The sequence below is a fragment of the Aotus nancymaae genome, unplaced genomic scaffold (assembly GCF_030222135.1).
Source record: "Aotus nancymaae isolate 86718 unplaced genomic scaffold, 86718_ANA_hifiasm-v0.15.2.pri h1tg000002l, whole genome shotgun sequence".
NCBI lineage: Eukaryota > Metazoa > Chordata > Mammalia > Primates > Aotidae > Aotus > Aotus nancymaae.
Window position 1 is genome coordinate 3446377 of NW_026988413.1, and position 17518 is coordinate 3463894.

General features: G+C 39.9%; 1 protein-coding gene across 5 annotated transcripts in view; it reads right to left on the reverse strand.

Annotated features, from left to right (window-relative positions):
- The window catches only part of RBM33 (RNA binding motif protein 33), a 135115-nt gene that overhangs the window by 73856 nt on the left and 43741 nt on the right, over positions 1–17518 (reverse strand). For all 5 annotated transcript variants that reach the window (XM_012445298.2, XM_012445296.3, XM_064368110.1 and 2 more), the window contains 2 exons: positions 9659–9830; positions 2991–3199 (listed from right to left, as the gene is read on the reverse strand). In XM_012445298.2, the coding sequence (XP_012300721.2) occupies positions 2991–3199; positions 9659–9830 (381 nt within the window). The remainder of the gene's footprint in view (positions 1–2990; positions 3200–9658; positions 9831–17518) is intronic.

A 17518-nucleotide genomic window follows, 5' to 3' on the forward strand; every position in this document is an offset into this window, starting at 1 on the left:
GAATTCCAAGCAAATGATTCATTATTATGCCATAGACACCATGTACAATAAGGGATCACAGATGATCTCTTTGGTAGGAAGATGATCATTCACAGCAGTGTGAGATGAATGAGTGTAAAGACGACAGAAGGAGACCATCTAACAGGCTACGGTGAGGGCTGAATCACAGGAACAGCCACAGTCTGACCAAGAGCAAGAGGACATCTCAGAGGAACAGTGAGCAGAATTCTAAAACTACACTGTCAGTGGCCTTGGCCCGGCTATCCTTCCTCAGGGGAGACGGTTCAAAAGATTCTGGTATCAGCTCCCAGAACGCAGTATATTCCCTCCTTAACTCATCACCTCTGTGCACATTTGCCCGTGAGCGTGGGGATCTTGTCTATCTGACTCACCACCACATCCCATAGATAGCACACTAACAGACACAGGGACGCCAAGTTAAATTTTAACTGAACTGAGAGTGACCACAACGTGCAGTCATTAATTCAAGAACACAATGGAGTTTCAAGGGAAAGATCATGTTTGCTTGATTAAACAAGTGACATTCAGGGCCTGTGAAACACGAGTTTGGAGAGGTACAGGGATGGTTGAAAGACGGAGACATGGAGCGGAAAGAGGTTAGGCTAGAGACTAAGACTCACTGAGAGAGCAGGTGACAGCACGAGGAACAGCGCTGGTGACACCACTGAGTAAACGGAGGACTAAGAACAAAACCTGAAGAAAAATGCAACGGAAGAAAAGGGCATTTCAAAACTGTTCAAAGAGATTTTAAGTGCTCAATACCAAAACCAGAAGTATTTACAGGGATAGTTGTGCTAATTAGCTTGTTATAATCCATCCACAACACATACATACTATAATAGCACACTGTACCTCATAAACACATGCAATTAAAAATAAAAGTTTAATTTGAAAAAAAGGTCAAATGAGAGAAAGAAGAAACCATTCTAGAAGATAAGAGAGTACACCCAAAATCTCATATGCCCAAAGAAAGAGCTGCTGAAGAAAAAGAGACCATGTGTGATGCCCAAGGCCCCAGAGTGGGTTCCAACAGGACAAGGGATCAGGTGGCATCTCTGAGGGCACAATTTACAACAGTGAACAGAATGTCCAGGCAGCAAGGAGCCAACCAAGGAGAAAATGGGTGAAAGCAGAGACATGAGCCAAAAATATTCTTTCTAAAACTCTGGGGGTCAAGACTGAAAGACCCAAAATAGCTCTGGAATGGGGAGTGAATAGGATGGAAAAAGCTCATGATGTGAGAGAACGTAGTTGGGGTGGAGGATGATACAGCCCTGATCTCAACACTGATTAGCAAAGATTAGACTATCACTTCCAGTCAAAGTTGTGTCAGTCTTAGGGTGGCTGTCTAGTTTACTCCTAGTACACAGTAGGCTGTAACCATCCAAACCAGTCACACGACGATCCAGAGATACAACATCACCACCAGGAATGAGGCCAACTAAATGTCCATGACATTTGTAAAAGCATTCACGCCGTCTCAGTTCAGCCTCTCTAAGGAGGCAGGTGATAGATACATGTTCTCCTCTTCTTTGTGGGTAAGAAAACAGAGTTCAGCAACTTTTCCAGGATCACAGAGACACAATTACGTCAACACTGGTCTCATGCGAGAGTTGTCTGTCCCCCAAAGAGGCCAAAATAATGAAACTGACTATTCAACATTTTGCAAGTGGAGGTCTGGGGTGGAGATAGGGAGCAACCCAGGGAAAGAAGACGAACTGTAAATCGAGTTTTTTTGCTGTTAGAGATGCTCAGAAACAAAACCGTTGTGTAAGCAAACAGCAGTTCCTAGTATCACCGATTGTGTATGCCCATCTACTCCTCTCCCTTCCTCCACATATCAGAGTTGGAATTCTCATGCGAAAACAAAAATTATCTTTTCTACTTTGTTATTTCACAAATGAATGCCTCCTAAAATGTAACATTTCAACAGAAGTGAAATGTTGTTTTCTCTAAATTCAGATAAAAATGTAAAAAAGGACACGTGGTGGACACGAACTTGTATTAAGTAAATTTTTCCTTGAAGAATGACTTCTAAGGAAAAAGCCATACAATCCTAAAGCTTAACTGAAAAAATGGGTTGGGCCCAGTGGCTCATGCCTGTAATCCCAGCACTCTGGGAGACGTGGCGGGTGGATCACTTGAGGTAAGGAGTCTGAGAGCAGCCTGGTCAACATGGTGAAACCCAGTCTCTACTAAACGTATTTTTAAAATTAGCTGCATGTGGTGGTAAGCACCTGTAATCCCAGCTACTAAGGAAGATGAGGCAGGAGACTCTCTTGAAACAGGGAGGTGTAGGTTGCAGTGAGCCAAGATCATGCCACCGCACTCCAGCCTAGGCAAAAGAGGGAGACTGTCTCAAAAACAAACAAACAAAAAAGAACAATAAAAAAATCAATAATTCCTGTCTTTGTTTCTGAGATGTGCCATCTTTGAATAAAAGAGGAAATTCTAACTGAAATTAAAGGTACATGATTTATTCCCATACTATAAACTACGAAAACTTTTTACAGAGAATATAATAATTCTGAGAAACTGCTATTTAAGGGAAAATCTATGGTAAACAATATAAAGGTAAAAATGTTTTTATAGACCAAACAACAACTGCCTAAATTCTGTCTATAACAACATCTTTTCAATGCAATCCACTCAGAAGTGCCTCCCTCGAGGCTTTGGGTAGCAAGGTCCCACTGGAGCTTCTGTTATCTTTGGACATCAGGTCGCTCATTAATTCCTCCTCTGGAAGTATGTGTGGTACAGGATGAGTTCCTACTACCAGATGACTGGAGTACTGAATTTCTAAGACTGTGCAAAATCACAGGAGACTATAAAGCAGAAGCTTCAGCCATTACTCCTGCTACTAAACTTTATTTCAGACTAAGAAAGAAATGTGATCACAGGATACCCACAAAAGTTTACTTCCATTTGTTCTAAAGTTCTAGGGCTACTACAATAAAATCTGAAGTTACCACGACAGGAGGCTGTGTAGGAAGCAGCGCGGGTCTGTGGTCCTTCATCCTGCCCCTCTCGGTGCTCTCTCTCCTCTGGTCCCCCACACCACGACACATCAGCGGGCCTCCTCGCCGTCCTCCCCGCCTGGAGCTGTAACGTCCTTGTTTATGCTGTCGCTCCCTTTCTTCGAATTCCAGCAATGCTGCCTTGGCCTCTGCTGAAAGTTCTGTGTGAAAAGATGTGTATGTGTTAGTTACTTTCCAACAGCCCAAACTAGATGTAAAGGGAGAAACAGGAAAGAATGATGTGACAATCAAACTTTGCAATAGCATGTGCTTCACCTGCAGTAAACGCCAGACTAGCAGCGGCAGTATGATACAACCAGCAACACACACAACTGGCTAGTGAGATCTGATAAAGCAGCACAGGCTTTTCTTTGTGATACGATGCAAGAGTCGCCAATCAATTTTAAATTACTTTCATTTGAGACACTGATATGTGCTGAGTGAGGCTAAAAAGACACCGAAGTGAAATTTAACCACTGTCCTCATACTACAAGGCATTTTGCAGTCACATCTTTTACTGACAGTGCATGACATCAGTCAGGAGCTGTTGTCTCCTCCAGTCCTACACCAGTATGATTTTCTTACTGAAGCCAGTAGAAGTATTATTAGCATACAATGGCACATAGACTCAAGAAAACAAATTCCTGATCATTCTCATTTAAAAACAAAACTATTAATGAACTCACCCCAGTCAAATAAAGGTGATTTCATAAAGAATGAAAAACTCAATTTAATACACATCATTTCAATTTTTCTATTTATTTTCTTAAAACCTTAAGCTGGGCGTGGTGGCTCATGCCTGTAATCCAGCACTTTGAGAGGCTAAGGCCAGCAGATCACTTGAGGTCAAGAGTTCGAGATCAACCTGACCAACATGGAGAAACCCCATCTCTACTAAAAATACAAAAATTGGCTGAGTGTGGTGGTGCCTGCCTGTAATCCCAGCTACTCGGGAGGCTGATGCAGGAGAATCGCTTGAACCTGGGAGGCAGATGTTGCAGTGAGCTGAGATTGTGCCACTGAACTCCAGCATGGGCAACAAGAGCGAGACTCCGTCTCAAAAAAAAAAAAAAGAAAAAAGAAAAGAAAACCCTTTACTGTGAAGCCTTCTTATATGTATGCAGCCTGATAGAGAAGCCAAATCAAATGAGAGCAAAGTCACATGAGAAAACACTCATGCAAACACTATGGAGTATCCAGCAGCTGCTCACGGCTCGGCCGATGCTTTAGGAATATAGGAAACATGGGCGCTGGCCCTAAGAAACTTCAGATGGCACACTATTCTAGATTCCTAAAGGGAAACAAAAATGGTTTAGCCACATGTGGTCCTTTTACAACACTAGCGAAACTGGGACAACAGATCTTACATCACATTTTCTAAAAATGCCACTGAGGATACCAAGACGCCTTCTCCTGCCTTCTTCTCCAGGTAAGGGTAAGCTTTGGCTTACTCTACTTTCTACCCTGGATCCCATCATCATCTCCAAACTCCTCCAAAGTCTCTAGGCCACATTTCATTTTCTTGAAATTGTTTCTATGCTACCCCTCTTCCCTTCAAATCAAACTAGACCCCATTTGAAAGAAACTTTAATCTCTTCCTAACCAGCATAGACTTTTATTCTAATCTTGACTACCTGATTAGTTCACACACACATTTTATGCAGTGAATCAGCAATTATTTTCCTAGTGCTTCTGAGTGTCAAGATTAATTTCACTATCCTCAGTAATAAAATGGTTTCAAATGACATCTTTAATCAGCAAGTAAAAATGCTTTCCTCCAATTGAGACAAGCTGTCACAAAAGGTCACCAAAATATGACAGGATGGAAATTACATTTGTAACTTCAACTGAAATGTTAATTTCCCTTTAAGTGTTTTCTGAACTACATCCAGATTCTAAAGAGATATATACCTCAATGTAACGAAGTTTTACACTGTATTGCCCCTTTCTAAAATGTTAGAAAAATATATTTCCATGCAAGTAATTTTATAATAGTTGAAATAAATGTAGAATACACAATTTGTTTGGCAAAACAAAAATAATAAATGATAGTCTCAAATTTTTTTTTTAACAGACAACTGAATCAAGAAAATTTTGAAAGCCTTGCAAATACAAGGACCACAAGTATAAACCCTCAGACAGTGAGCTACTGCTGGCATTGGCAATTCTGAACTGTTTGTTAACTACAGAGAAATCTCTTTCCCACAGATCCTCTGAAATTAATGATATTATTTAAAGAGAATATTTTGTGGGCCGGGCACGGTGGCTCACGCCTGTAATCCCAGCACTTTGGGAGGCCGAGGCGGGCAGATCACGAGACCATCCTGGCCAACATGGTAAAACCCTGTCTCTACTAAAAATACAAAAAAATTAGCTGGACGTGGTGGCGCGCGCCTGTAGTCCCAGCTACTCAGGAGGCTGAGGCAGGAGAATTGCTTGAACCCGGGAGGCGGAGGTTGCAGTGAGCCAAGGTTGTGCCACTGCACTCCAGCCTGGTGCCTGGTGACGGAGTGAGACTCTGTTTCAAAAAATAAAAGAGAGTATTTTGTGGGTGTACAAGCAGGTTCTTTAGGCTACAGCAATAAAAAAACAACATGTGACACATGCCAATGAAACTCAGAATAAAATAATCTGGAAGCCTACGCACAGATAATGAATTTAAAAGCCTAACTAAAATAAATGCAGTCTCTCATTTATGGCTTACACTGTTTTCAAAGCCAATCCGAGGGCCACCTCCTAGGGCAAACGAAGAGACAGCTCTCAACTTGCAGGACTGGCAACTGGGGGACACTGGTCAGTGTCTGTCTTTAGAAATGGCGACCGGCACTTTCACGGTGAACCATTCCCTTACACACGCCTGCTCTGTGGCCCTGCTCAACTGAGCACAGTGAAGGAGTGAAGCACTTACACCCTATGACATCCTCTGTATGTAATGAACTCATTTATTTCCTAAGTATGTAGTTCTGTACCATCTTTGGGAAAACTGAGAACACTGTCACTCAAATCTTTTTCTGTAAGGTTTAATTTCCACAATCCTGATTAAGAAAAAAAGCTAGTCAATTAAGATCTTAACCTAGATGAAAGTCCAGAATTCTACTTGTAATCCAATCTGCATTCAAAATACCAATCAACGACTGTGCATGTAACTGTCCCTTCACTGCTGAGACTGTCATGTGTATGAATGTTTTTCATGGGGATCTGAATGTGAAAAAAAGACTAAAAGTGACCAAAACTCCCTCCCTTAGATTGGAAGATAACTCGTTTCACATGACAACTTCTGGAGTCAGGAATTGGGGATACCAGAGCATTATCCAATTCTCCCTTTTAAAGAATTAAGTGTTCTCAACACTAACAAATGATAGCACCAAGAAGAAAAACACAAAAATACATCTCATATAAGACACCAGGTACTCTGGGGGCAATATATTTATAATCCCATTACAGAGAGTAGGCAAACAGCTTTACACAATCAAATACATGCAATTATTTCTACAAAGAACCTGAGACTGTTCAGAGTTTTTGATTTTTATCTCTAGGAGCATACAAATAAACTGATGTGTAAAAATGTATTCAAATGTCTAGTTTACCAAATACTGCGGCATTATCTCTTTTTCAATAAATATTTCCTCAGATATAAAATTCATCTTTTGTTTGGGGGAAGAGGTGCTGAAGGTAACAAGAGAACTGTTTTAGAAAACCAATCTTTTGATGGACAGAAAAAAATCCTCCTTGGTTTTAGGAAAAATCCTAACTTTACAGTTATTTGAAACTCATGTTTCTAAGCACCATGCTTTCTTAAGAGCTCACAAATACTGAGCAGAAAAAAGGTACTTTTAAGTATGGTTTCACCTGCCCTATCATCTAGCCAAACAACCACATTCTACACAAATGCAGTTAAGTCCTTTTTGATCGTTTACAAGAATGGTCATTAGTAAAGCTGTTTATGTTTATAGCTACTCTGTCTCTAAGGACCTCATACTGCTCCCCGATAATTCCAAGAAGAAGACTTGCCCACCACAAACCAACCCTTCCAGCTTCTTGTCCCAGGATTACACGAACATAAAGCTGCCAGACGCCTTAAAGAGCAAAACTGATTTGATACAAGTTACTTAAATACACAAAATTATAAATGGCCTTGGATAAAACAGAACGAAGGAGAAGTCCTGAGAAGGAGGAGATGCGGGAATGAGACAGACACTCTGCACACATGCAAGCTGGCCATCACTTCAGAACAAGGATGTTATTAGTGATTGGGTGGAGGGAAAATGAACAGGGATGAGATGACGCAGCTGGAAACCAGGGAGGTGGGAAAGGCAGAGAGGCACCACAAATCAGGGCAGGGTGGTAGAGAAGAGGGAAGACGAACAATGAAATCCATAGCAGCTCCACAGGGAGCAGACTACAGAGGGGAAAGGCCCCTATTTGTAATGCTGTCTAGCAAGTGAATTAATAGTCCTAGAACTTGCGGCTACCCTGGGGAGTTCTCAGTTACTATGCTTCTATACATCATGTTTTAAATTTATGGAATCAAAGCCACAGCCCAGCTAACAAGACCCAGCAAAAGAAATAGTAGTGATGACTAATCCTCTCTTCCTCCATCCCGCCCCAGTTCAGGAAGCCTTCTGCCTTCCAGGTGGTGGCTGTGGATTGCCCTTAGAATTCCTTAGTATTCTGCCAGGTATGGAGAACTTTCCCTTGTTCATCTCATCCCAAGCCAAGACTGATACACCTCTGCTCAAATAAAACTCTTCTGTGATATTACCCATTCCTCCTGTTGTTTATTCCCTTCCTTCTGTTTTAAAACCTTCGTTCCATCTTCTTTCCACCCAAGGCCAATTCCACACTCTATTTCTGAGAAATTAAAGACGCTTCTAAGAAATCTTCTTCAGATCAACTGGCAACTTCATACCGTAACTTGAAAAAAACTTAGGGAAATCTTGGGCCACAAGATAGAGTAGCAGTAAACTAGACCACAAAGAAAGGGAGAACACAAAGATTCTAGAAGAATCTCTCCAAACAATCTTGCCTAGTAAATTAACATAAGATTGGTTGACTACTGCTAAGTTGTGCATCTTTGGAGCTTAGTGTCCTCCCACAAAATTTCTATCTGCTACTTAAAGATACATGCTCTTGTTTTGGACAAAAAATGACAACGAATGATGGTTTTAAGAAGTAATAAAAGTAGTCATGAGAGTTAAGTCTCGATTCTTATCTAGACCAAGACCAGATAGCAGGTAGAGCCCCTGTGTCCTCCCACCCTCTTGCCCTCCTCCTTAGAAGGACAATATCCCAGTGGTTCTGGAAGCACCGGTGCAGGAGCAGCATTGCTTGGGAACCCATTAGAAATATAACTTTCGGAAGGGCACGGTGGCTCAGGCCTGTAATCCCAGCACTTTGGGAGGCCAAGACGGGAGGATCACAAGGTCAGGAGCTGGAGACCGGCCTGGCCAACATGGCAAAACCCCATCTCTACTAAAAATACAAAAATTAGTCGGATGTGGTGGCACGTGCCTGTAGTCCCAGCTACTCAGGAGGCTGAGACAGAAGAATCACTTAAACCCAGGAGGTGGAGGTTGCAGTGAGCCGAGACCATGCCCTTCATTGCACTACAGCCTGGGCTACAGAGCGAGACTCCATCTCAAAAAAAAAGAAAAGAAATACAACTTTCTTGGGCTCTACCCTATAACCAATTATCAGAGAAGCTGGGAGTGGGTCCCCAAATGTGTGTTTTAACAAGTCCTCTGAGAGTCTGAGGCTAACTCACATTTGGAATCACTTCTTTAATTTTTGCAGTGGACATTGAAAAAAGCTGTATAATGAGGGGTAGAGTTGCTATTAAAAGTCCTCTGGAGTTTGAGACCAGCCTGACCACTGGTGAAACCCCATCTCTACTAAAAGTACAAAAATAAGCCAGGCATGGTGGCTCACATCTATAATCCCAGCTACTCAGGAGGCTGAGCCAGGAGAATTGCTTGAACCTGGGAGGCGGAGGTTGCAGTGAGCCAAGATCGCACAATTGCACTGAAGCCTGGTTGACAGAGCAAGACTCCGTCTCAAAAAAAGAAAAGTCTCTGAATCAGCAGCAGTCTGTAGTAGACCTTTCACACAGCAAGCTTTGCTCAGTGATTATTTCTATAAACGAGTCAACTTGTCTCATTCAAGACGGAGGAACTGGAGAAAACACACACACACAAAGATAGTTTATGAAGACATTAGTACAAAATATAAACCAGTCTTGTCCAGAATTAGCCCTGACAACCTCAGGGTCATGGAAGGGTCACATGGCCCCACAGCCACCATCCCCACGCCACCTTTTCAAGACCAGCCAGGAACCATATGGTATGTACAAGAGCAGCTCTAGGCCACAGACTCAGAAAAAAAATTTTTTTTTAATTATCTTAAACATTTTATTCAAGCATTTTAAATCCAGAAACAGCAGTGATTTTGAAGAATGAGTTTGACAGTAACATAAGAGCACTCACTTCACAGTCCATCCACTCTCCGGACACAGCCCCAACTACCTGGTCAACCTTCTTTGCCTGCTTTGATTAATTACAGCAATACTATGGAGGAAGTTGAAATGACAGTGATGGAGGATGGGAGACAGGGAAAAAAGTTACCCAAAGTTTCTGGAATGTTCCTTCTCTCTCTAGTCACATCTGAGAGCCTAATAATTGTTCCTTCTTTCCTTTCAGTTTTAAAACGTAATCGTCCAGATTCTTCATCATCTTCTTCCTCTTCATCCGATTCTTCTTTGATGTCCTTCTGAAGTTCCAGGGTTTCCATGCCTCCCTACATTGCAGACACACAAGGCAAAAAGGGAAGGAGAGTAAGTTCATTCATATTCTTTTGAATTAAATATTAAAGAATTCTAAAATATTTGTTTATATTTAAGATGTAAAAAGTGCTGCAAAATGTCCTGTTAAAAGGCCATGTGAAACCCTAAACTGACCTCAGGAGAAAATAACCTTAAATACACAAAGTGCTACACATCACTGCTGCTTACACTTCTGAGAGAACAAACAAATTCCAAAAATTCCTGGACTTACTGCTTTGAGTTTAATACAGTTTATAGCAAAGTTCAATGTATTAATTCAACTAACCTAGAGCGTTCTGTGAGTTTATTATAACTCACAGGCTCAATATTTTATAACTCTTCCCCTTCACTGCCAGACAAGCAGTCCAAGTGTGCTGTTGTCCTACTGCTGCAGCCTCCCAAATCTTTCCTTCTTTTCTCACTCCTTTTTATTACTTCAATCTCATTACCTAGAGTTAATTTATCACTATCTTTGACTGAGACTATTGAAAAGGAGAAACTTTTTTTCTTCAGTCACATCTTCACACTAAAACCAGCTTTTATCTGAGTATTATTCCCTATAAAAACTTCCCCTAACCTCAGCCCAAATTAAAAGTAATTTCAGCCAGGCACAGTGGCTCACACCTGTAATCCCAGCACTTTGGGAGAAGAAGGCGGACGGATCACGAGGTCAGGAGTTTGAGACCAGCCTGCCCAACATCGTGAAATCCCGTCTCTACTAAAAATACAAAAAATTAGCCGGGCATGGTGGCACACACCTGTAATCCCAGCTACTCAGGAGGCTGAGGCAGGAGAATCGCTTGAACCTCGGAGGTGGAGGTTGCAGTGAACCAAGACTGCACCACTGCACACCAGCCTGAGCAACAAGAGGAAAACTCCGTATCAAAAAAAAACAATAAATTTTTTTTAAAGTAATTTCTTTGTGGACAATTCTTATTGCCAAGTGTCACTCATGTTCCCAGTGAAAGAATCACTTCTCACTTCAGATCAGTCTCTGTGACCCACTTTTAGATATAAAATCAGTACCTACAGAGAGCAAGGTTAATTTAAATACTTTTGATCAATGTAAAGAGAACATATTTGCTCCTTTATTCTCACGATTTATAATATGCAAATGTTATTTACTCTAAATAGAAATAACTGAACTTTAAAATGCAGAAAAAAATGAAAATAAACTAATGTCACAGTCATTTCATATTCTTGCCTTTCCCAATATTTGCTATGTAAAAAGACCAACTACAAATGCATATACTCTCCTATAAATCCTACAAGTGGAAATACATCTTCAGGAGCACAAATGCCTGAAGAGCAGGAGATGACCCGTAAACTACAACTTTCACCTTGGGCCTGATGACTGCAATACTCCCACTCAGTGTGCTGATGTCCAGCATACTGCAGAATTTTAAAGTACCAAAATCTCGGGATTTTTGCTGGTTTGATGTCATCATTTCTGTACTACCGCCTGTTTGAAATCGGAATGGATGGCTGCAAGATACATGCTGCATCACACTTTCCAACAGAACCAAGGCCAGCTTCCTTAGGACATCTCTTCTCTACTCCCGTGATACTCTCGAGCAGCACTTCTCCAATTCAATGCCCAGTCACCACTGGGAATCATCTTGAAAAGCAGATTCGGACTCAACAGATCCAGGGTGAGGCCTGAGGTTCTGCATTTCTAACAAGTTCCCAGGTGACGCCAACACTTCAGGTCCACAGACCACACTGAGTAGAGCAGCAAGGCCAAAAGGGAGGAAAAGAAAGCACTACCAACAAAGCAAAGATTCTACAAAGTCATTTTCAATTCCGCTATTAACTGTAAGCACAGTTCAAAGACTTTTCAAACAAGTTTAATGCAAAACAAGACAACATGAAATCAATATAGTTCCTTCTGCATCCAAATCTCCATCTAAGAAATCTAAAGAGGATAAAGATGGGTTGAAAATTGTTTCTTCCTAGACATTTACCCTAGAGAAATGAAACCTTATGTTCAAATAAAGACCTATAGGAAAATGTTTATTCTATTCAGGATCACCAAAACTGGAACCACTTAAATGTCCTTCCATAAGTGAATGAATAAACTGCTGTACATCCAACCACAGAATGCTACTTTGCAATAAAATGGAATGACCTATTGATATAACAGGGTAAAACCATAAAGGCATCATTATACTGAGTGGAGGAAGTCAATCTCAAAAGGTTACACACTGCAATAACTCCATTTGTATGATATTCTCCAAGGAACAAAATTATACTGGTAACCAGTGGTTAGGAAAGAAGGAAAGGTATGGACACAAAAGGATAGCACAAGGAATATTTCTGAGTGATGAACACATTCTAGAATGCAAACTTCTGGTCCAAATCTTGGGGCCCAGTTAATCCTTGAACTACAGCAAGGATTAGGGAAACTAAACTAACACAGACACGGCAGATACTACTTGCTCAACTGCAGACCATCTGACAACATGCACTAATGTAAGACTTAACTTCTTCAGCCACTGAAGAAATACTACCTCTTACTCTAAATATGGGGCTTAAAAAATGCATCTCCCTTGACCATATGTACACACACACACACACACACACACACATATATATATCCCCCCACCCCCGAGACAGAGTTTTGCTCTGTTGCCCAGGCTGGAGTACAGTGGCGTGATCTTAGCTCACTGCAACCTCAGCCTCCCGGGTTCAAGCAATTCTCCTGCCTCAGCCTCCTGAGTAGCTGGGATTATAGGCGCCCACGACCACACCCAGCTAATTTTTGTATTTTTAGTAGCGATGAGGTTTCACCATGTTGGCCAGGATGGTCTCCATCACCTGACCTCATGATCCACCCACCTCAGCCTCCCAAAGTGGTGGGATTACAGGCATGAGGCACTGCGCCTGGCCTTCTGTATAATTTTTAACAAATATTACCTAGCATGTCATTAACAAGCTACATTCCACTGTAGGGTAGTATAGGGCTATAACAAAAATCAAACTATCCTAAGATTATGTTGTGTAAACATTTAAATGTGCATGTCTTTCACTTCACTATAGACACTGTCGAAAATAGTCAAAGGTTTGATTTTTAGTTACTGATTTACTGTGAAAACCTGAATACAGAGTACATATGAAAATCACCATCAAAGTGCTTAAAAAAACAGAGAGGCTTAGGCTTTATTTCATAAATGTAGAAAGAACTAGAAAAGCAAAGAGGGAACGATACTCAGACTTGTATATATTTTGAAGTTCGCCAGCTAATTCTGAAATGAAACTATGATCTCAGTGTTCTGAAAAAAAATCAATATTCTATCCCAAAATCTAAACAGAAACAATGGTTAGTTCTCTGAAATATATATATATATATATATATATATAAAATACTGCTTACAAAAAGTTCACAAAGTTTTTAATGCTTACTGATAGAATAATTGATATATTATCAAATAAAAATAAAAGTCATTCTACCAACAGTGAAAATTTATGGGTTGAAAAGACTGAGCAAATTGTGCAAAAATTAGAAGAAAAAGAATTACAGACCAATGTTCTTCATTAATATAGAAACAAAATCCTTTTTAAAAGTAAAAGTACGTGGAATCTCACCAAATATAAAAAGGATAATATATCACAACCAAGTGGGATTTATCCAGAAACATAAGGTTGAATTAACATTCGAAAATCAGTCAAATCTGACCTGAAGAATTTCAAATATATGGAGATACTCCTCCTCCAGGAGGTGGGGCTTAAGTTCCTCTCCTCCCCACTCCCCAGGACGCCATCCCCTTAAAGTAGCCTAGACTTAGTCACTTGTTTCTAAAGAACTGAATAAGGAAAGAGAAAGCAACATTACAAAGAAGAAAACTGGCAGACACTGCCTGACCCAAATGACCAGGGTGGGTGTCACCAGAGGCACTGTAGCTGTCACGGGCACAAGGGTTCTGCAGTGTTCTTCCCAAAATCCACAACCTCAGGCTAATCATAAATAAAGTGTCAAACAAACCAAGCTTGGGAAACATTCTACAGGATACACAGCCAGCACTTCCTAAGGCTGTCAAGGTCATGAAATGCAGGGAAACACTAAGAAACTGTCACACGACAAAGGGAAATGGCAAGACAACAATGTGGTACTCTGGCTTGGGTCCTAGACCAGTGAGAGGGCATGAAGAGAAAAAACTAGTTCAACAGAAATAAAATTTGGAACATGGTTCATCATCCTTTAAGTTAATTTAATTCACAATAAGGAATAAAAGCCATATAATCATCTCAATAGATGCAGAAAAAGCATCAACAAAATTCAATACCCATTTCTGATTTTTAAGAAAATCCCAGCAAACTCAAAATAGAAAAGAACTTCTTCAATCTGATATAAAAACGAACAGTTAGCATACTTAATGATGAAATAAACATTTTCCCCTTAACATCAGGAACAGGCAAGAATGTCCTGAATGTTTCTAGTCACAGAGTACTGAAGGTCAGTAACACAAAAGACAGAAACAAAAGCAGGCTGAAAAGAATTTTAAAACCGTCATTTCTTAACAGGCAATATCATTATTAAAATGTTAGTTTTTCCCAATTTGATTTAAAAATACTATCCATTCTCTATCAAAATCCTAACCAGACTTTCAGTAGTTACTCACAAGTCCATTCCACAATTTATAACAGAAATTCAAAGGACTGTGAATAGCCAAAATAATTTTTTAAAGGAAGAATAAAATCAGTGGATTTATACGATGTGATTTCATGTCACAGTAACTGAGACTGTACGGTAGTGGTATAAGGATATGAAAACAACGCAACAGAAAAGAGAATCTGGAAGGAGACTAAAACCTAAAGTGATTGTCAGGACAAGCACTGTGGCACTCAAAAGGGAAAGGAAAGTCGTTACAACAAAGAGTGGTGGAACAACTAGAAAAACGTATGGAAAAAACTGAATCTATAGCACATAGACACACACACACATACACACGTTCAGATAGATCATAATCTTAACTAAAATTAGCTAATAGTGTAAAGTGTCCAGAAGAAAACAAGATAACTTTGGAGTAAACAAAAATTTCTTAGGTCACAAAATTCTTTGGTCTTCATCAAAATTAAAATATTCTGCTCATGAAAAGATGAGGCTGGGCACAGTAGCTCATATCTGTAATCCAAGCACTTTGGGAGGCCAAGGTGGGCAGATCACTTGAGGTCAGGAGTTCGAGAGCAGCCTGGCCAACATGGTGAAACCGCATCTCTACCAAAAATATAAAAAATTAGCTGGGTGTGGTGGTGCGTGCCTGCAATCCCAGCTACTGGGAGGCTGAAGCAGGAGAATCACTTGAACCCCGAAAGCAGAGGTTGCAGTGAACCGAGATCATGCCACTGCAGTCCAGCCTAGTTGACAGAGGGAGACTCCATCTCAAAACAAAAAGAAAAAGAAAGAAAGTGAAAACACAAGCCACAAGCTCAGAGAAAATATTCGTAATACGAATACGTAATACATAATCATCTGCCAATTGACTTGATACCCAGAATATACAGACAACTATCTATCTAGAATATATGCAGTATGTATGCATACATATTCTCCATAGATTAGATATATCGTCGGGGTAGAAAATATATGTATAGACAGCATATCTTCTCTATGAGGAATATACAGACAGAAAAAAATAAAGACAATCCACTTTTTTGTGTGAGAGACAAACTGGAAGCAAAGAAGATATACGAAAGTCCAATCGCACATGGAATGGTGCCAGCATCATCAGAGGTCACAGAAATGCAAACTAAAACCACGATGACACACCCACTAGAAGGATTAAATCAAGTGATTGGCAATATCAAATGATGAGGAACAATGGGGACTCCCCTGCATACTGATGGGAGTGCCAAATGGCACAGCCACTTTGGAAAACCAATGGCAGTTTGTTATAAAAGTAAACATACTTCTAGCCTGTCTGAGCAATGCCACTACTTGTTAGTAACCAAGAGAAACAAAAACATACATCCAGAAAAAGACAGATATTATTTCTTAGTAGCTTTATTCATAATAATAAAAAAAAATTGGAAACAACCCAAACACCTATCATCAGGAGAATGATAGATCCATAAAATGGATTATTAATACACATCCATAAAATGGATTATTAATACGCACGACTACTTAAATGAATCTTAAAAACATGCTGAGTAACAGAAGCAAGACACAGGACCACAACTACTATATGACTACATTTAGGTGACGTTCCAGAATAGGAAATGCCAATCTAGGTACAGAAATCACAACAGCTCTACTCTGAGGAGTCAGGACTGAACAGATAAAAACATTCTGGGTAATGGAACTGTTCCGTATCAACTAAGGTTTGGTAACTTGTATGTATACATGCATCAAAACTTCCTGCAGGCTTTACATCTATGCTTATCTCTAAATGTAAACATTATCCCCATTTTACAAGTATTTTAAACGGTGCAAAGATGTTTTGAAAGCTGCTTTCATTTCTTCCTCTATATGTGCCAAAACTATCTGAAAATGGCAAGTCTTTTTAAATAACTATGTTAGAAGACAATGGCATAACTAGCCCTAATGTGGCTGCGTAACTGTAAAGGATTGATAGTCTTAATAATTAGATCTAACTTGTTTCAAATATAGTAGTTTCTCTATATGAACCAAGCAAGAACACTAAATAAGTCACCTAAAATGGGCTTTTCAATTAAAATGAATTAACTGCTTTTATGTTCTATAATTAAGATTCTAATATAGACCTTAACATAGCTGCTACAACAAAGTCATCCGGAAAACTGCAGCACGCTTTCTGCTAGTCTTAAGCAATTCAGAGCCAGGCACGCTGCGACCCTGATGAACACAATGGGATGCTCATCAGCAACGCAGATATCTAAGAGAAGGAGCCCAGGAACTAGGAAGACACCGAAACAGAGGTGTATGTGGCACATTAAAAATGGTACTCCTCCCTGAGGACTATAGTTTATTTAGACTTCTAAAAACAATGGATCACAAGCCCTCCAAAACCAAATCCTACAAAAGCTGAAACACTAGCAACTTCTACTTCTCAGCACTTAAAACAGTATTATGCACACAAGTTCTCAATAATTTATCTCATTGACTAATATTCTAAAATGCTACAGAAAAAAAAAAAGCCCCAAATATTTATTGCTAGTGGACAAGACCAGCACATGACCAGCCTCCAGCCTCCAGGAAGGACAGCTGAAAGTCCTGAGATCAAGAGCACTACAAACCTGCCATCGCCGCAACAGCAAGCAACATAAACAAGGCAAACTAAAAGCACCGAGGATTTTAAAACACCTTTTACAAATATTTTTCAGCACTAAATTTACAATTAAATTATGAGATACACGGTTTAAAAGTAAAAAATACATCTAGCAGATGGTATAAAAAAAAGATAAAATATTTAATATGGATGAGCTCTTTCTGCTCTAAAGGTTCATACTGAAAACAACCCTTAGGAAGTTTCATGTTAGTGTTAAGAGCAAAAAAAAAAAAATCACAAGAGTGAAACAAATGCAGCTTCTAGTTCTTTGCCTTCCAAATTCAAGGGTCAACATTTTAACCACCTTATGTTTCCCTTCTCTTCATATTTTAAAAGAAAAAATATTTCTTACTTGTAGTTATTTTGCTTATAGTAAAAAAATGTTTTAAATCAGAAAATACTGGAATACAAAGACT